Source organism: Mauremys mutica, chromosome 4 (genome assembly GCF_020497125.1).
Source record: "Mauremys mutica isolate MM-2020 ecotype Southern chromosome 4, ASM2049712v1, whole genome shotgun sequence".
Classification (NCBI taxonomy): Eukaryota; Metazoa; Chordata; order Testudines; family Geoemydidae; genus Mauremys; species Mauremys mutica.
In genome coordinates this window covers 160,329,200-160,349,209 of record NC_059075.1, presented here as the reverse complement: position 1 = coordinate 160,349,209, position 20,010 = coordinate 160,329,200, and the positions used below count along the sequence as shown (strand labels likewise).

General features: G+C 46.8%; 1 protein-coding gene across 3 annotated transcripts; it reads right to left on the bottom strand.

Annotated features, from left to right (window-relative positions):
* Nucleotides 1–812: 812 nt before the first annotated feature.
* On the bottom strand, nt 813–18,537 carry LOC123370481 (olfactory receptor-like protein OLF1). Of its 3 annotated transcripts, none has more exons than XM_045017097.1 (4): nt 18,403–18,537; nt 3,962–4,053; nt 2,644–2,707; nt 813–2,097 (listed from the first exon to the last, which is right to left on the bottom strand). In XM_045017097.1, the coding sequence occupies exon 4, from the start codon at nt 2,024–2,026 to the stop codon at nt 1,088–1,090; it is 939 nt and encodes a 312-aa protein (XP_044873032.1). In that variant the 5' UTR covers nt 2,027–2,097; nt 2,644–2,707; nt 3,962–4,053; nt 18,403–18,537; the 3' UTR covers nt 813–1,087. The 3 variants fall into 3 exon arrangements, with proteins under 3 accessions (XP_044873032.1, XP_044873034.1, XP_044873031.1); XM_045017099.1 differs by having other exon boundaries at nt 2,644–2,704; XM_045017096.1 differs by lacking the exon at nt 2,644–2,707.
* Nucleotides 18,538–20,010: the final 1,473 nt, after the last annotated feature.

The following is a 20,010-nucleotide window of genomic DNA, read 5'->3' as shown; positions in this document are numbered from 1 at the left end:
AGTCTACAAGGAAAGCAGCACCATTACCGCCTCTTCCATTCTGTCAGTGTGGCCCTACATTGTCTTTGCTTTTACATCAAAAAGTATCCAGGAAGGAAAGGAAATGTTCCATTTCTGGTCATGCTAAATATTTCCTTCGACCCTACAGGACATTTTTGTCAATGTTTTCAATTTGCCAAACATTTAGGGAATTCTCAGATTTGGTTCAGATAGAACTGAATTTGTTTTTCAATTTTTTGTAACCACCCATGAACTGAAAAATCAGTTATTGGCCCAGCTCTATCCATTTCTCATGCACAGTAATCAGAGCTGTACAATTCCCAGAATCACTATTCTTCAGAGTCCATAGTACTTTCCTGCAGAACAAAGAGTAAGAACTCACAGCTAACCTTCTCTTGTGGTATAAACATCTCATGTCTGATATGACTTTTTCTTTCTGGTTCATAGTAGAGAAAACTCTCTACTTTCCATATTATTTTGTATTCAGTTCAGTGCAGATTCTCACAGAGGACGCACACACACCATGCTCTCTTTTGGAAATGTTTCCCTTGTTCTTACTTTATTTGTTGCTCCCTTAACTTAAAATAAAGATGGAAATCACCTTTCTCCTCCACACGCATGGATAAAAACAGGTGACAATCTCTGCAACAACCCCATAGGGGACATAAAGGGCTGCAGAGGATCAGGAACGTGTGCAAAACGCCTTATGGTTCAGCCTTAGAAATCACACACTTCATACTTGCAACTGCATAACAAAACCAAACCCACTACCAAGCAGAGGGAGATAGATTAGATGCCCCCCTCTTCTTTCCCAATACAAATAGGTCTGTGCTTTCGAAGCACATCACATATATTCACACATGTGAAACAGGCGCCTCCTGGAATTTTGCTGGGGTAATCACCTAATAAAGCCCTGATTTTAGGTGGGGCCTGCAGGCTTTCTTGGAATACAAACAGATTAATAATAATAAAAATACAATAATAAACAATACTCCAAAGGGCTCTGTAAATTACATTGCAATGGGCTGGGAATTGAATTCACCTGTTTCCACTCCCCATCACTAAACCAGTACAGAGTTAAATAGATTCAGGAACTGGTTAGGAGTTTATTCATTGCTCTCCTCACGGCGTCCTTCACCTCCTTGTTCCTCAGGCTGTAGATGAGGGGGTTCAACATGGGGATCACCAGTGTGTAAAACACTGAGGCTACTTTGTCTGTGTCCATGGAATAGCTGGAGGTGGGACGTAAATAGATGAAGAATTGGGTGCCATAAAACAGGACCACCACAGTCAAGTGGAAAGAGCAGGTGGAGAAGGCTTTGCGCTGGCCCTCGGTGGAACGGATCTGCAGGATGGTGGAGATGATATAGACATAGGAGAGGAGGACAGTCACAAAACTGCCTACTGTAAAGAGACAGGTGAAAACAAACATCACAATCTCATTGATGCGGGTGTCAGAACAGGAGAGCACCAACAGTGCAGGGATGTCACAGAAGAAATGCCTGACGATGTTGGAGCTGCAGAATGACAGCTGAAATATAAAACTCGTGTATATCACTGAATCCACCATCCCCACAGCAAACGCCCCAGCCACCAGCTGTTTACAAAGCTGCCTGGACATGGTGACCGTATAGAGCAGTGGGTTACAGATGGCCACATAACGGTCATATGCCATCAGGGCCAGCAAGAGGCTCTCAGCATCTGCAAAAGCGATAGAGAGACACATTTGCACAGCGCAGGCAGTGTAAGAAATGCTTTTCCTCTGCGCTAAGAAATTCAGCAGCAACTTAGGGGAAATTATTGAGGAAAAGCAGAGGTCACAGAAAGACAAAATACTGAGGAAAAAGTACATGGGGGTGTGGAGCTGTGGATCACTCATGATTAACAAGATCATCCCCCCATTCCCCACCAGGGTGACACCATAAATCAGTAGGATCACCACAAAGAGGGGAACCTGCAGCTCCGGACGATCTGTCAGTCCTGAGAGAATGAACTCAGTCACCTCCGAGTGATTTCCCTTTTCCATCTCCTCTGAACACAGATCAGGCAGCTACAGAGATGTGGGCAAGTGGATGGTGCAGAAAACCTGTCCCTTCTCTGTAATGAAGTGAATGAAAATAAACAGAGATCAATTTCTTAATGGACATCAGTACCTGCTCAGGGAAGGGCTTAGTTCACAGAGGCAGATGTTCACAGCTGGTCATTCAGGTGCTCGATAAGATGCACACACTGTGCAAATACAATGACCCGTAGGTTAATCATGCCCCACATACAAACATTCCTGTTCACTAATCCAAACAGCAAACAGTGATTGTTACTCTGCTCTGAGAGAATCAGTTTGAAGAGATTTTTTCGTAGCTAAAGAAGGGGTGAGAGTAGAGGAGTGTCAATCTTTCTATCCTCTTTGAGCAAGGGGAGCTCTGTGGCTTGGCATGTCGGGTTGGGGTAAAGTTGCTTACTGTGCTAATTAAGCTTTTTGGCCTTTACTTTAGCCTGTATGAAAACCCAGAGACACAATGGAAAGCACTGGCTTCAGTGACTATATAATTGCCTATTTTTTCCAACCAAGGAGGTTGCTCCTTTAGCTGAGGGGATAGGAGTTGGGGCTGAGGCTTTTAGTGCTGGAGGTCTTGAATTCAATACCTGCTGATCCCCAAGGTGTCCACGTGTGCGTGTGACTGTAATTCAGGACAACCACACGTACCTGCTGAGAAGAGAGAGAGACATGTGGTGGCGTTTCTCCAGCAACAGAAACTGCCAGTTTGGAGCATTCGGGAAGTTTTATACTGAGATGTGTGATAGAAGCAACTGGGAATACCTGAGCTCAGAGAGGCATAATGCCTATTTAATGGGTTCAGTGAACCAAAGCCACATTGGTGCCCTGGGGATTAATTTGATCTACTCTTTCTTACTGTGTTCTGAAATGATGCAATTTCTACCAGAGATACAGAGTATGAGGTTAGGGATATATTTCATCCTGCTGTTCTCAGTGCAAGTTGGGTAGAACGGATCAGGGCTGCCCAGAGGGGGGGCAAGTGGGGCAATTTGCCCCAGGCCCTGGGCCCAGCAGGGGCCCCCACCAGAGTTTTTCGGGGCCCCTGGAGCGGGGTCCTTCACTCGCTCCGGGGTCCCCGGGAAACTCTCGCGGGGCCAGGGCCCCCGGAGCTTCTTCGCTCCCGGTCTTCGCTGGCCGGGGGTTCTTCCTCTCCGGGACAGAAGGAACCCCCGCCGCCGAAGCGGGACCCACCGCCGGAGTGCATCTGGGTCTTCGGCGGTAATTCGGCGGCGGGGGGAGAGGGGGTCCTTCCGTTCCGGGACCCGCCGCCGAAGTGCCTCGAAGACCCTCAGTGGGGGCTGCACTTCAGCGGCGGGTCCCGCTTCGGCGGTAAGTCGGCAGCGGGGGGTCCCCGCCGTGGGTCTTTGGGGCACTTTGGCGGCGGGTCCCGGAATGGAAGGACACCCCCCTGCCGACTTACCACCGAAGCGGGGGCCCTCCGCCGCCGAAGACCCCGGGCCCCCAGAATCCTCTGGGCGGCCCTGGAATGGATCCACAAAGGGTTTGGGTTTTTTTTGTTGTGAAGACTGAATTCTTTTTCTAAGAACTTAATATTTTGACTCGGAAATACCACGGGGGTGCCTCAGATACCACACACCACCAATCTCTTCCATGGGCCAGGCTCCCCGGCTGGACCACATCCCCCAGGATGCATGTTGGTCTCTCCTCTTGCTGAACCGCCCTGGAACTTCACCAGAGTCCCACAGCCATGGCTTGGGGAGGAGGAGAGTTTCGTATTTCGATGGAAAGCTGATAATTTCCAGGGGAAAAATAATTTGATGGTAAAAATAGTTGATTGAAAATCCAATTTCCCATAAAAAAAACTTCAGAAGAAAAACATTCAACCAGCCTTAGCAACAAATTTGGATTCAAAGGGACAGAAAGTTTGAAACAGGTGAAACATACTAATTGTTTGCAGCTGTAGCTGTTATCTTCCGAGTCATTCCTGGTTTCAGAATCACCTCATTGTCCTGGGACCAAAAGGTGGAATGTAAAACCTGTAAGACATGTAAGAGTACTCCAGATTATCTAGCTATTTACAGCATGCCAATCACCATGGTATCCTTTTTCCTCCTGAGCTTCTCTGGTCATCACGTAGTCTCCATAAATCAAAATGAGTGAACCTATCTTTCCTACTTTGCAAGGGAAGGTCATAGGATACCACAGTGATCAAAAATTTGGTTCTTTAAATAAATGTAAAAAATAAAATATCAGAATAACCTATGAATAAACAAAATGCAGCTGTTGCTTAATATTGTATGTAACAAAAGGTATAAATGCTGCTGTAATTGTTTACCTAAAAAAGCAAAAACTGTTTAGCTCTCTCCCTCCATGCAATTGCTAAAAATAATAAAGTATCTAATTTACTGCACTCAAGCAAAAAGTAAAAACTATGTTTTTCTCCAACACTTACTAGGTTATTCCCCAAAGTAGCAAAGATAGGTTCATGCATTGTGCTCGATGGAGACCACATGATGACCAAAGGAGCTCAGGAGGAGACCACAGCATGCTACGGACTTCTGCAGTTCAAAAAACTATCCCTCTTGCATACACATTATCTGCACACAGAGCTCAGCTGTAAGATGCTAAATAAATCTATGAGTCAACTAGAAATAGTCATGCTCTCATCGCAAACATTAATACAATTTTTTGATAATGTATGTGATGTTATAAGATGACACTCTATCATGCTATTAATACATGTTCCAAACTGAGGCTGGCAAACTGGTCTGTCTCAAACAAAGAAATGTGCGTTCTGCTTAATTTTGTATCTAAACAATAACCAGACTCATCAAGCAGGAAGGGAAACAAAGGAAGCCCAAAAAGGTGAGGAAAAAGCAGCAGGGAACATCCTTCTACATAGCGCTTTTGTCTTCTGGTAACCAGGTGGAAATGGTTCTCCAAGGGGGGATAGGGCTATAAAAAGAAGAGGCTGACATCCCAAGGTACCACCCCCCATCTGCCTGCCCATTGATTCACTGCATCTGAAGGGAAAAGGAAGCAGCCATTGGACTGGGAGATGGGTCCTGACCTAAGAAGTTTGGTCAGCAAGACTGCTGAAAGCATGTGGTGAGGAAACTTCTGCTTTGAATTTCACATCATTTGTTAACTTAGGCACAAGTTGCATTGTAGCTTTATTTTTCTTGTAACCATGTCTGACGTCTATGCCTCCTTATTTACACTCACTTAAAATCTATCTGTGTAGTCATTTAACTTTGTTTTATTGTTATATCTAATCCAGTGTGTTTACATAGAAGAGTCTGAGAAGCTAAGTTGCATGCATGTTAGTGCTGTTACAGAAATAATGGACAATGTAACTTGTATTGCCAAGGAGAGGACTGGGCAGCACAGGACGTACATTTCTGGAGGGAAATCGAAGACTGGGGAGTGTGTTGGGGTCCCCCTGCAGTATAACTAAGGGTGATGAGAGCCTGAGTGTAACCCAACTATTCCTGGCCAGGCTGCAGTTACACACACATGCTCAGGGTGTGATTTGCCTGCTAGACGGTTGTTTGTGAGTGGCCCAGGTGGAAGCCACTTCAGGAAGGCTTTGCAAGGTTGCAGGCAGGTGTGGCATGGCTCCTGATTAGTCTGGGTTGGACTCTGGTATGTCACAGCCACCAACCTAGAAACTATCCCAGTAACACCAAAGGTGTGGTGCTGACTGACAGTAGTGTTTGATTGACCTGAAAGGGTGAGGTCACCACAGGGATGGGCCCATGCACTGATCCATGGCTGCAGATGCACAAGGACATTGTGGTCATCACCTCCCTCCAAGGAGATCCATGGGAGGCCCAGTGATGACTCTTCCCTTCTTCATTATGGTAGCAGAAATTGTCCCCCAGGGGTGTGCAGGCTTGACTGGTATTATCAGTGCTCCAGGGCAAGTCGGTGCCTCCTTTGCCTAAGTGGTGCCAACCTGTGAGGCATTGCAGGGTTGATTGTATTAGGAGGAAAAATTGAAGATCCAAATCAGCTCTATTCTTTGGTATAATCCCATGGGGGAGGAGTTACAAAGAATGTATGCAAAGTCCCACTTCCCTGAACACCAGTAGAAACAACCAACAGCCAGCAATCTCTGTAGTCAGAAACTCCCAAGTCTGTCACTCCAGGTCTGTGCCCAGGAAACACTATGCCCCTACTTCCTCTAGGAGTCACAAATCCTCCTCCTGGCTTCTTGGCCTCCTGTGACCCAAGGGTGCCTTGGACAGTCTTCATTAAAAATGCCAAGGTCAGGGTAGGCAAAAGGAGGATATTCCCCAAACTGGTGGTTAAAACTGAAGATCTCTGCAGCATCTATGCAGATGCTGCAACAAAATATCTCCAAGCATGCCAGCTCCCTCCTGATTCTTTTGTTAATTTTATTTATTTCCTATAACATATAGTCTGTAAAACAGAGTGTGATGTTGCACCCCATAACGCTTTCTAGAAATATGCTTCTGAGTGTAAATATGATATAATTGAAATATGTTTTATGCTAGATATGCCATGTAACATATCTCCGCAAAGATTATGATTTACTGGATATATTCATCCTATTTTTATGCATGTATCATTTTTATATTCAAAGTTATGAATATTGGCTCTGCACTTTTTTGATTTTAAGTAGTCTCAGTGAAGCATTTGTTCAGCTTCTTGAGCAAAGACTATTCTCAGTAACCGACCAATCAAGAAACACTTAAGCTAACAATGAACTTTGAGAGACACCAATCCACATCTGAGCTTTCCTGGGAATGTGGCGTCGGCCTGTAAGGAACTGAGTTGTGCATGGACTTGTGACTTGCTTATGTGACTCCAAAACTCCATCTTGGACCTGAATTCTGCAGAGGAGTGGGGAAGGGGTTTCCACACACAGAAGAGAGCCTATATAAGCCCCCGGGGAAACTCTCCATTTAGTCTCCACCACAAGGAGATGCCTGAAAGAAACTGAAACAAAGGACAGTACCTACAGGGGTGTGAGTGATCGCTGGACCCAGACTAGGAGGAAGTCTAGTCTGTGAAAGATGCTTATTGGAACATCTCTGAGGCCGAGATTTACCTGCATTTAGTTTTTACTGTATTAGGCTTAGACTTGCGTGTTCTATTTTATTTTGTTTGGTAATTTACTTCGTTTTGTCTGTTATTACTTGGAACCACTTAAATCCTACTTTTTGTATTTAATTAATCCCCTTTTTACATATAAATTAAGGTAGTGCATGTATTAATAGCTGGCGGGGGGGCATACGGCTGAGCATCTCTCTCTATCAGTGTTATAGAGGGAAAATAATTTATGAGTTTACCCTGTATAAGCTTTATACAGGGTAAAACAGATTTATTTGTGGTTTGGACCACATTGGGAGCTGGGTACCTGAGTGCTGGAGACAGGAGCACCTTCTTGATCTGTTTTCAGTGAAGCCTGCAGCTTGTGCGGAACATGGTTCAGACCTGTGTTTGCAGCAGGCAATTTTGTCTGGCTCAAACAAGGCAAAGTACTGAAGTCCCAAGCTGGCAGGGAAAACAGTCTCAGAGGTAGTCTCAGGGCATCGGGTTGCAGACCCAAAGGGGTTTCTGTGACCCAACCCATCACAGTGGCGAAGTCGAGCAGGATCTGTGCACAGCTGATTGCTCTGAGACACTAGTAGTGATTTTAAGTGAGGTTTGGGTGTGGTGGGTGGAGAACAGACAACGTGGTTACTGGTTTGTTATTTTCTGATTGCTTATTTCGAGTAAGGGAAATAGTGACAGAAAAATAAGCAAAATAAGTTAGAGTGAAGATCAGAAGAAGCTAGAACTGCACAAGTTGCAGACTGTAGCCTGATTTCGGGTGTAAACTCACAATATTCATTTAATTTGTCAATTTTAATTTAATTTAATTTAATTATTAGGCTCGCCAATCACGAGTGCAGAGATTTCTGTGGTCAGGAGGGACCTGATCCAAGAGAACGATTTGTTGCCAGAGAAAATGGCAGAATTAGAACTGGTGGGAGGTTACAAAGTCCTTGCACCTTTAGCTAAGGTACACATGGGAAGTGGTGATTTGCAGGCTGAGCAGTCTGTTGCAACAGTGGCACACAATTTTGCACCGTTTCTTCTGGGGAATGATTTCTTTGATGTGGCAGAATCTGTCCCAGGGTTGATTAACAAGGAGAAGGAATCTTGTGCTAAAAGCCCCAGGGGTGGGGGTCTGTGAAGTCACATGGGCTATTGAGGGAATGGGAGAGAACTCTTAAATTCCTCTGGAGCAGTGAAGAATGCAGCTTTTGGGGTAGGAATGGCTGGAACCAGTTCCTGTAGCCCAGGGGCTCAAGGCAAATCCCTGCCGGAGGGACTGGAGAAAGCCAGCTCCTGTCCTGTGGTCATCTGCCTGGGGGAGGGTAATGCTTCAACTTGTAACAGGGAGCCTGTCCCAGCTGCTGACTGCCGGGAAGATGCAGGTCGGCAGGGGACAGGCCCTGCCTTGGGGTGCACAGAAACATGTACCCCAAAGGTGGAAGTTGGGGTCCTGGTAACTGTTGCAGTGGGAACAAACCCCAAGGACTCTGTGGCTGGAAGCAAGCCCAACCTGAGTGAAAAGGGGAGAATTTTGCTGGCCAGTGAAGGGTCTGTTGTAGCTGGTAGCTGTGAGCCCACAGCCAGACCAGGGTCACCTTCCCTTTTGGGGGACACAGGAGTGTTTGACCCAGAGGGGAGCCCAGAGAGGGAAGCCCAGACGGAAGGTGGGGGGGGGGTGGAGAGTCCACCCACCTTTTGGAGAGAGAATCTGTCCCAGGAGGAGGGTGAAAAATCTACATTTAAAATACCAGACCCCTCTCCTGTGAATCAGGTTAGAAGGGAAAACTAGGGGTCAGATCTCCTGGAGGGGGGAGCCCATCCAGCTGACCTGTTGGGAACAGAAAGTGGGGTGTCCAAAGGGATCGTACCAATCCAGAGCACCCCATTGAAAGATGTTGTTCTTGCTACACTTGTAAGAGATAAAACTGTCTCTTCAAGGCAGGAGGGGAAAAAATCTCTGGGTGAAGCTTCACAAGAGAGTGGGGTCCAGCCCAAAGAAATTCCTGAGGGAGGGGCCGAGGGCAGGCACGGTTGCGGTGCACCCTGTCCTTGCCAAAGCCCCAAACACATGCCTGAATCAAAAGCCTTCTCCAAAGTGGCAGAAGACTCTGCATCAGCGCACCTACCAGGGGGCACAAAGAAATAGGAAAAAAGGAGTAGACACTAAACAAGCTAAATCGTGTGAACAAAGCCTGTCCACCGTAGATTTGCTGTCAACCTTGTTGTTGTCAGAGTTGTACCGGTGTGGTGCTCTGCTTTCTCCTTGTTGATGTCACTCGGCTGTGTGCGTGAGTTCCCTCTGTGTGCTGCCCCAGCTCTGCAGATAACTGACACAGCAGACCCGACAAGAACCCCCAATAACCACAGAGTCCAGTAAGATGCAAAGTCACGTCGGCTAGGTTTATTGCGACCTCGGACACAATTGCAGTTCCCTGTAGGTTTCTTAGCCTAACTCAGGGCATACTACGAGAAAGTGCCTCTTGGCAATGGACCCGGCTCAGTGGCGGGACTTTCCACTCCCTCTTCGGCTGGACAAAGACACCGCCCCAGGGATGCATTTGTATACACAGATACAAACAAGTTACACATCACACCTGACGTCTTTTGCTAATCCCTCTATGGGTTAGAACAGGGGTAGGCAACCTATGGCACGGGTGCCGAAGGCGGCACGCGAGCTGATTTTCAGTGGCACTCACACTGCCCGGGTCCTGCCCACCGGTCTGGGGGGCTCTGCATTTTAATTTCATTTTAAATGAAGCTTCTTAAACATGTAAAAAACCTTATTTACTTTACATACAACAATAGTTTAGTTATATATTATAGACATATAGAAAGAGATCTTCTAAAAACGTTAAAATGTATTACTGGCACGCAAAACCTTAAATTAGAGTAAATAAATGAAGACTCGACACCGCTCTTCTGAAATGTTGCCGACCCCTGGGTTAGAACAAAGGCGTTAATACTGGTGGTAAACCCTTTAAAGATGGGGGCATACTTGATTTGTGGGGGGAAAAAAACTGTTGTACATGCTGAGGATGGTGACAAAACAGTCCCACAAGCATGTTACCTTCCAGCCCTACACCTCTAAACAGACTGGAAGCTTGGCACAGCAGCAAAACCATAACAGGCCAATGCTGCTGTTTAGACGGGGAAACTGAGGCACACTGCCTCATGGCATTGGTGGCTAAATGCCAAGACACCTACACTTTAACAGATATTGCTGTCTGCATTCTGTTAGTGATATTACACCCTAGACTGTTTTCAGGCACCTGGGGACCAGGAACCCCCAAAATTGCTAGAGCACTTATGAATGACATCCTATGGTTTAAAGGTACTGAAAGGGGGTGTGACCAAAGACAAACAGATTTTACGTGTACTACCTCCGCAATGGACAGTGTCCAAGTCTCTGGCAGTAAATTCAGGAGGAGGGTGTGAGGGTGCACCCCCGTAAGGCTTTATGGAATTATGCTTATGAATGTATATATGACAGAACTGGAATATGTTTTATGCTACATAGGCCATATAACATATCTCTGCAAAGGTTATGAGCTACTGAATCTATTCCTCCTATTTGAATGCGTCATTTTTGTAGTTGGAGTTATGAATATTGGCTATGTACTTGCTTGATTTTAAGTAGCCTAGCAGAACATTTGGGGTATGGCTACACTTACGGTTTGCAGCGCTGGTAGTTTGCAGCGCTAGTCATCCAGCTGTGTAGGAGCAGCGCTGGTGTGTGGCCACACTCACAGCTACCAGCGCTGGTGTGTGGCCACATTTGCAGTATTAGCAGTGCTGTTGGGAGTGCTGCATTATGGGCAGCTATCCCAGCATTCAAGTGCAACAACGTGCTTTTCAAAAGAGGGGGGTGGAGGGTGGTGTACTGTGACAGGGAGCGGGGAAGATAGAGTGGATTTTTGGAGCCAACACTGTTGTGTGTTAGCTTCCTGACTTGGAAAAATCACAAAATGTTCATGAGCCCTTAGTCTTAACTCTTAATTGCATACAGCCTGCCTCCAACACGGACTCCCCCCCGCTGTTTCACTCACTCCCTGTGGTGTTTGCTGTGATCAGTGTTTGTTTTAGATTAGCAGTTCAACGGAGCTCCGATGGGTTCTGTTTCATTCACTCTCCCTGCCTCTCATTTGATTGTTTACAGCCAGGTACAGATGATCACAGCAAACAGGAGCTCTGTTCGGAGCTCCGATCGGTTCTGTTTCATTCACTCTCCCTGCCTCTCATTTGATTGTTTACAGCCAGGTACAGATGATCACAGCAAACAGGAGCTCTGTTCAGAGCTCTGATCGGAGCTCGTTCACAACAAAACAAAGAGAGGCTGCATAACAAAACAAAGAGAGTAATTTATAAAAGCATTCTGGGATACACCTTATACCCTGGAGGCCAATCACAGCGCTGGTGTGTGGCCACACTTGATGACCAGCGCTGCAGCACCAGCGCTGGAATCCTTATTCCCCATGCCGAGTGAGGTATACGGCCAGCGCTGCAGCCAGGGAGTTGCAGCGCTGGAAGTGCCCTGCAGGTGTGGCCACTTACTAATTGCAGCGCTGGTAGAGGCTTTCCAGCGCTGCAAATCGCCAGTGTAGCCATATCCTTGGTCAGCTTCTGGAGAAAGAAATGTGCAAGTTCAGTGCCCAATCAAGGAGTACTTAACAGACAATAGAACTTGGGGATGCCAATCCACATCTGAGCTTCCCCAGGAATGTGGCTTGGCTGGTAAGGAACTCAATCATGCATGGACATGTGACTTGCCCATGTGACTCCAAAACTCCATTTTGTAACTCAATTCTAGACAGGGAGTGGGAGGGGTGTTCACCCAGAGGAGAAAGTCTATAAAATCCCTGGGAGACCCCTCCATTTTGTCTTTATCTGGCTCAAGAGAGAGCCTCTCCACCCCCAAGGAGATGCCTGAAAGAAACTGGAACAGAGGACAGTAACTACAGGGGGTGTGAGTGATTGCTGGACCCAGACTAGAGGGAGACTGGTCTGTAAAAGAAAGCTTAATGGAACACCAATGAGGGTGTGTTCAGTTTCATTACTGTATTAGAGATAGATTTGTGTGTTTTATTTTATTTTACTTGGTAATTCACTTTGTTCTGTCTCTTACTACTTGGAACCACTTAAATCCAATGTATGTACTTAATAAAATCACTTTTTACTTATTAATTAACCTGGAGTATGTATTAGTACCGGGGTGGGGGGGAACAGCTGTGCATATCTCTCTATCAGTGTTATAGAGGGCGAACAATCTATGAGTTTATCCTGCATAAGCTTTATACAGGGTAAAATGGATTTATTCAGGGTTTGGACCCCATTGAAAGTTGAGCATCTGAGTGTTAAAGACAAGAACATTTCTTAAGCTGCTTCCAGATAAGCCTACAGCTGTTAGGGGACGTGGCTCAGACCTGGGTCTGGGTTTGCAGCAGGCTAGCGGGTCTGGCTCAAACCAGGCAGGGCACTGAAGTCCCAAGCAGCCAAGGTAGGAAAGCAGGGGAAATAGTAGTCTCAGCACATTAGGTGGCAGCTCCCAAGGCGGTTTCTGGGATCTGATTCGTCACAGGTGGGTGCTCAGCGCGCTCTGACAGTCCAGTCCTTTTGAGGTGCTTCAAGCTTGGTACCCAAAACCACTATTCACTTTTGAAAAGCTTGACTCCAGTGAGCAGCTTCACTCTTCTAGCTTCTGTCCCCAACCTCAGACCCAAACCCATAAAGGGAACGAGTGCTAATGGGAATCAAACTCATATTATCATTCTTTAAACATCACTGTTTTTCCCCACTCAGCCATGTGAAAGCTAGAGCCTGAGCTGCCCTGCGTCTGCATAACTCTATTGATGCCAGTGGACCAGGTGCAAACAAGAAATGCTCTATTCCAGTTAATTGTCCAGATCTCCTGTACATTGGCCATAAAGAAACAAGTAAATTTAAAGTTCTATGGGACCATTTTTCCCAGGGAAAACTTTCTGAGTGCATGTAACATACTAGCTAAATGCGCCCTGCCCCCGTCTAGTGGCTGGTCCATAGAGAAGATAAAAATCTACTACGGAGACCAACAAACGGAGTTACTGTGCGCTCAAGGGATATGGGCCTATGCTTTGGTGCTGAGGGTCTTGGGTCGTATAAGCAATTGTGACACATAGTTTTGATGCAGGATGTGTCTTCTAAGCCTGGGGATTTGTGCACTGCTAAGTTTCTAGGGGAGCAGTTCCCTGCAAATGATCACATTGCCCTTGCTTGAACGTGCAGGGTTAAGGAGACAGTGCAAGGGAAGTTTCCACCATAGAGCCCCTGCACAGAAAGCTGGCACAACTACATTCTCTTCCCTTTCTGAGTCCAAGCATCACTCCCTGCTAATCCCCCAAGGGGAGGAGGGGACGGGGAGGAAACAGGGGGGAGATAGGGTCATGTTCTCCCTCCCTCTCAGAAGGCAGCAGAGATGACTGAACCAGGACAGGAGGAGGTGCTGTTCCCTATGGGCCTGCTCTAAGTCCCACTGATGTTAATAGGTCTATTGATTTCATATCTGGACCCCACTGATTTCAATGTGAATTAGGCACCTAAATACCTGTAAGGATCTAGGCTGGCTGTGCCGAACAGGCACAAACGGGGCCCGCACAATGCAAGGAACAGTCCAGCTCTTCCTTTGCTTCTATCGAATCTACTGTGCCCAGTGGAGGGTGTTGCTGTGAGTTTACCAGTCCCTTCTAGTGAGCTCCGTGTACCATGAGTGCAGAGGTCAGCGCGGTGGGCCCTCCAAGCCCTAGGCGCTTGGTGCGTTCGCCGTCCCTTGGTGGGTCCCCATTAAACACTTCGCCTTCTGAGAGCCTCGGGTGCTTTAATGCTCAGCTTACAACTTCTCATCCCCGGCCTCTGGCCCTGCTCTCAGGCTGCCTGCTACTTGTCCTCCTCTTCCATAGTCAGCTTCCAGGCTGCTGCCTCTGGCCAGCAACTGCCCACTCTCAGCAGCTCGCTGGCTGACCCTGATCCTCTTCTGCCCTCTGGGCGTCACTGCCTTGCCTGTTCACACGGACCCCTCTACTGTCACAAAGTGGAACGTGGGTAAGACCGTGCTCTCTGGTGGTCCTACAGGAACCAGATTCCCCGCCCAGAGTGAGCTGTGGCCCAATCCTTTTTCTCCAGTTAATTCTGGAGTGGGGTGGGCGGTGGGGCCTGATCATGAGCCAGCAGTTTCATTACACTATCTCTAGGGCCCAACACCATAACACCTGCTCCCACTCCTGTCCCCGGCCACTCTCTGCTCCACATTCCCTCGTCTGTGTGATGCCTCTCGGATGCACAAGGGTAGTGTGGGAGCAGAGAAACTCAGTGCACGCCAAAACAACGAGGAGTCCTGTGGCACCTTAGGCATAAGCTTTCATGGGCGGGTAGTATAGACGTACCCTTAGAGTGTCACACCCTTTGTAGGTTACGTTGCTCCAATATCATTTGCTTGGACAAAGTTTTTTGGGCACTTAGAAATGTAAACCCTATTCACTGTCAAAATCTCATTGACAGGGGGCAGGGGCATAAACTCACCTCATCTAACAGGCTAGCGCCCTAAATGTTCCTCTAACCAGTTCCCAGCCTCCAATTGTGTCTTTGCCCCACTACAGCTCACCTCCCTGCCCTGCCACAGGCACCCTAAATGCTAGGCTCTCTACCCTCTCCACTAAAGTGTGTTGTAGAGACTCTGTGTGTGTGTGCGTGTACATATCCTATACATTTAGTGTAACGGAAACCAAGGTGATGCAAATTAGGATTTGATGCAGTGCTGGGGGCATGTGTGGGAATCCTGCAGATTTCAATTTTCTTTTTTATTCCGCTCTGAATTCACCCAAACAGTTACGAACACAGAGGCTTCTCTTTGCTTTATTTTTAAACAGGAAATTAAGTCGGTATGTGGGTCCATAGATTTGAAGGCCAGAAAAGGTTATAATTATCAGATAGTCTCGTGGCATGCATGCCACAAGTCAGAATATTCCAATCATTCCTTCAGCGAAGGGAATTATTCTATCCTATGGGAGGGCCTGTTTCGTAACCTGTGGCTGTGATAGCAGTTTCAGTTTAAAACATATTTATTCTGTCCACATTCTTTCACTGTTTTCCCCATGGTATTAAAGTGTATGCAATCAAGATGTGTCTGTCCTGGTCTACAAGTTCTGGGCAGAGGGTATGTGAGCTATAGAGAGAGGGTGGGATATGTAGGTCTGACATTAGTTGGAGTAATAGTAATATTTGACTGATACTAATATAGTCACTGGAACAACAGTTCTGAATTTCCATTATATCTTCTGTGCAGTTTTGCAGTTACAAATCAAATAATTAGTTTCTGTCTTTGTACGTTTCCTCTTAGGGAATTCTCTGCTGGTAATTTCCTTAATTCCCCTATGAGGAACAAGGCAATGCACTTTGGCGATTATGCGGCTGGTTCAAAATAATCACCCTGGCTCTGGCAACAAAACAAAAATGCAAATTCCAAGGAGGTTACATCTCCAGGTGCCTCCATCTCAGGACTTGAGGCGATCAATTTAGTGTAATTGACCCCGTCTCCAGAAATGGTATTAGCTTCTGACCATGTTAATAAGCTCCCAGGGGACATGATTAGAAAGTCTGTGCCTACCAAACTGAGATTGCGTAACTTGGCAAGCAAGTCTGGAAGTGTGGTTAAAGTGGGTCCACTGTGCATCATTAAAATCTGAATGTGTTTCAGAGACATTGCAAACATTCATTGAAATTAGCAGGGTGGAATCTGCATTGTTGCAGAAGACCTTCCCTTGCATCCCAGGTCACCCTCAGCAGTGAGATAACTTCCAGGACAAACCCAGCCTGTGGAAAATGTGGGGACAGTGTTGAGTAACGGGGCTGCCTGCAGCTGTTGGCTCTCCCCAAGACATAGGATCATAGGACCTGTTGATGGTTCTCCAGATGCTTGTGGATCCACCCCCATTTCTCACTCCCCTCAGCCAGCCAGCCCCCCTGCCCTCAGACTGGATCAGAGCCAGGACCCCTTGGAGTGGAAAGGCCCTGTGTCCCATTCCCCACCCCTCTGAGCCAGCTAGTGCCCCCCTGGATCAGAGGCCCCCATACCCCATAACACAGCAAAGGCCCTATATCCCAGAACCTGAAGCCACTTCTGTATGCCATGTGGCTTTCCCCAAACCTCTGCATGGCACCTTACTCTTCAGCACCCGAAGCATCACCCCTTACAGCTCAAGAGCACCCCCCCCCAACACTCAAGGATTAAACATGCTCCCAATTGGGGGGGTTAACCCTTTGTGCCCTGCCCTAGAATCCCCACCTCTCCCAACCCAAACCTACATGCTGCACACAGCAAAATGGCTCAGGGCCCCCAGCCTGTGGAGCCCAGGCTGGAATGGGTGAATCACCCCAGTTCCTGCTCATCCTGTCACAAAGCTTTGCTCACTGGACCCTCCCCTCAGGGATCCCAGGACCGAGCAGGGCCCAGAGCCTGATCACCAGAGGAAACAATGTCCTTGCATGATCCTCCAGTCCCTGCTCCCAAAGTCAGGTCCCATCACCAGGCTCCCAGACATTCTGAACTCATTCTCCTTCTCTCTGCAGCAAGGGAAGCACCATGAAAAAGCTCTGCACAGGGTCTGCACAACAATCAGCCTCATGCCATAACTACACACCTTTCCCACTCTGTAAGACTAGCTCAGCAGGGTGGAAATGTAAACACCTCTAGACTCCCCCCACTCTTGAGCTGGGAATGGAACCCAGGAGTCCTGACAACAAGGTTATCCCTCTGCCCTTCTCTAACCACTAGACCCCACTCTCCTCCCAGAACCAGGAGTAGGTCCCAGGAGTCCTGGCTCCCAACTCTCCTGATCTAACCCAAAAAACTTCCCTTCCCAAGCAACAGATAGAAACCAAGAGTCCTGACTCTCCTCTCCCCACTCCACTCCACTCCACTCCCAGAGCCAGAAATAGACCCCAGAAGTCCTGGTTCCCAGCCCTGCCCCACCCCAGCTCTTAACACAGATGACCCCACTCTCCTCCCACAGCTGGGACTAGAACCCAGGCCTCCTGTCTGAAGCTTAATCTCCCTCCATTTCCTAGCAGAGATTTCAAATCTCAGGCCCTAAACATTTGCCTCAAGACAACTAGTTAATCTATGAGGAGTTGTATTAATAGCAACACCTGCAGCATCTCAGCAGGCCTGGTGGACTCTCCTTCCTCCAGAGCCCATCACGTGTCTATTAACACCACCAAATGACCACAGCTGCTCTGACAACCTCAGCGGGGCTGCTGCCAGGTGCTGTCCAGGCCATTGCAACCACACAGGTGTCCTTACCCAGCCCTGCTGATTCTGGTGGCCAGGAAAAGGAGTAGTTGGAAGGCCTCTCTGTAACCCCTAGAGCTGGGCTCAGTCTCTGTGGCCTGGTCAGCCCCCAGCCTCCCCTCTGAGGTTTGTGAGCAAGGGGGCCAGTTGGTACCAACTGTGGTGAATTTTGGGAGGGGGACACATTTGTCCTACACGCTGGGCTGAGAACCCACCAACTCATTAAACACAATGTAACAGATTCGGGAGCCTGGAGGGGAAAGATCCTGCATACCATTCCCAGACCTCCTCCCACCCCTGCTCCTGGACAGCTAGCCTCCGGCCTGCGGTCAGATTGGAACCAGCATTCCCCAGCAGGGGAAGGTTCCCCATACCCTATTCCCAATATCCCCTTGTCAGAAGCCAGAACCTCCTGCCTGTAGAAACCCCACTCTGACATGCCCTCCTCACATAGGGTTACCTGCAATCCCTTATTCAAATGACATCCCTTTTTTTTTCCATTTCCTTACAAGACGAGGCGTTGCTGAGCATTGCAATAAGCAACAAGAAATACCTGTCTTGCACTGACACAAACATTCACAAGCAGGGACACACCCAGCTGAGTTACATAAATGCTTTTGCCAGCTGCTATGAACCAGCAATAGGCTTCAGTCAGTTCCCGCCTGCTCCCCAGCCTAGGGCCCTAGACCTGTACTGTCCTGCCCTTGTCAGAAGCCTGACCAGTGTAAGTTATTACCCCATCCGCCATCCCTCAATGCGGAGAGGGCAATGCACACACCCCCCACACCCCATTCCTTAGCAGATTTCTCTTTACACTTCAGATAACACAGTGTTTTAGGTAAAAAAAAATATAAAACAGGTTTATTAACTACAGAAAGACAGATTTTAATTGATTATAAGTATTAAGTGTACTGATCAAAGCAGATCACCTAAGAAATAAAGAAAAATCACAATCTAAGTTCTATAACCTAAACAGGATTTGAATCAAGCAGTGTCTCACCGTGATGATACAAACAGCTCACCAATCTTCCACACACAGGCTGGAATTCCTCCTTTCCTGCCTGGGGCCACTTCCCCAGTCAAAGTCTTTGTCCTCTAGCCATCTTTCCAGGTGTCCAATTGGGGGTGGGGGGAGTGAAGCCAAGTGATGATGTCACTTCCTCCTTTCATAGCTTCTGCCATGTGGAGGGAACTTCATTGGTCCAAACAAAGCCCCGAGCACAGTCAGTGGAAAAGTACAGGAACAAGATGGAGTCCAGTGTCACATGAGCTGGGGCCATTGCCTATATTCTGGCTGGAACATCCACAAAAATATTTCATTATATAAGAATCATACAAAAAACAGATAATAGGACATTACAAAAAGTTTAGCACCATCCAAGACAGGCACCCAATCCCCCCCTATTTAAATTCTGTGGGAGCTTTGCTACTGACTTAAATGGGATTAAGATCAGACCCTTTAACAGAAATATTTTGATGTACGATAATAGCCGGAACCTTTCCTGAGGAGAACCATCTAACATTACAGAACTGTAAGATACTAATAACTACCAATATTAATACATTAATTTGTTGCCACAACAATTGTAAGAATTTATTTAGACATTTTGTTGGTGTCAGTTTTTTCATTCTCCACATGCATAACAATTGGATAGGACCTCTAATTTTGTATATTTATTTGAGAAATTAAACCAATATATTAAACATATAGTTATTTCTAGATTTACTTGCAACACAAAAGTATTATTAGGCTCAATCAGAAAAGCTAACATAAGTGTTCATTCTATAACAAGATAAAAAGGACAGAAGAATCGAGTTCAAAGGGTGAATTAATTCATGAGTCACTTCTCTAGTAACTCTGAATAATTATGATGATATATTTAGTTTTCAATTGCCTATCAATATGAATTGTTTGATCCAGGCTTAGGATTAGGATTAGGGTTAGGAAAGAATGGGCCACATTAATCCCCAGGGCATGAATTACACCGAGGGCAGCTTTGGTTCACTGAACGCATTAAATAGGTGTCATGGTGCTCTGGGCTCAGGTATTCCCAGTTGCTTCAGGAATCATGTCCCACAGATCACTCATCTCACTATAAAACTTCCCGAATGCTCCAAACTGGCAGTTTCTGTTGATGGGGAAACACCCAAGGAAGCAGCTCCAGAGGTATTAAGGGTAACGTTGGTGTACTTAGCAAAAAGGGAAGGATTCGACTCTAAGTCTGAGTTCCTTCTCAACTCATTGTAAGTGAAGGGAGGAAAAACCAAGAGGTACCACCGAGACATGGGCAAACAAGTCAGTTTCAGAGCACTTCAGCCTTTAATTGAAATGACATTCATGGGAAGGGAAGGAAGAAATTATGCTGAGAGTAAAAGTTTCTGAACATATTTATCTATCAAAAGAAGGAAAGAGCTTTACAAGGAGGGAGAAGACTGATGGAAAAGGAGAGAAAAAAATCTAGTCAGTCCTAGGACCAATCCTATTGCACTTACTCATAAATGATCTGGAGAAAGGGGTAAACAGTGAGGTGGCAAAGTTTGCAGATGATACTAAACTGCTCAAGATAGTTAAGACCAAAGCAGACTGTGAAGAACTTCAAAAAGATCT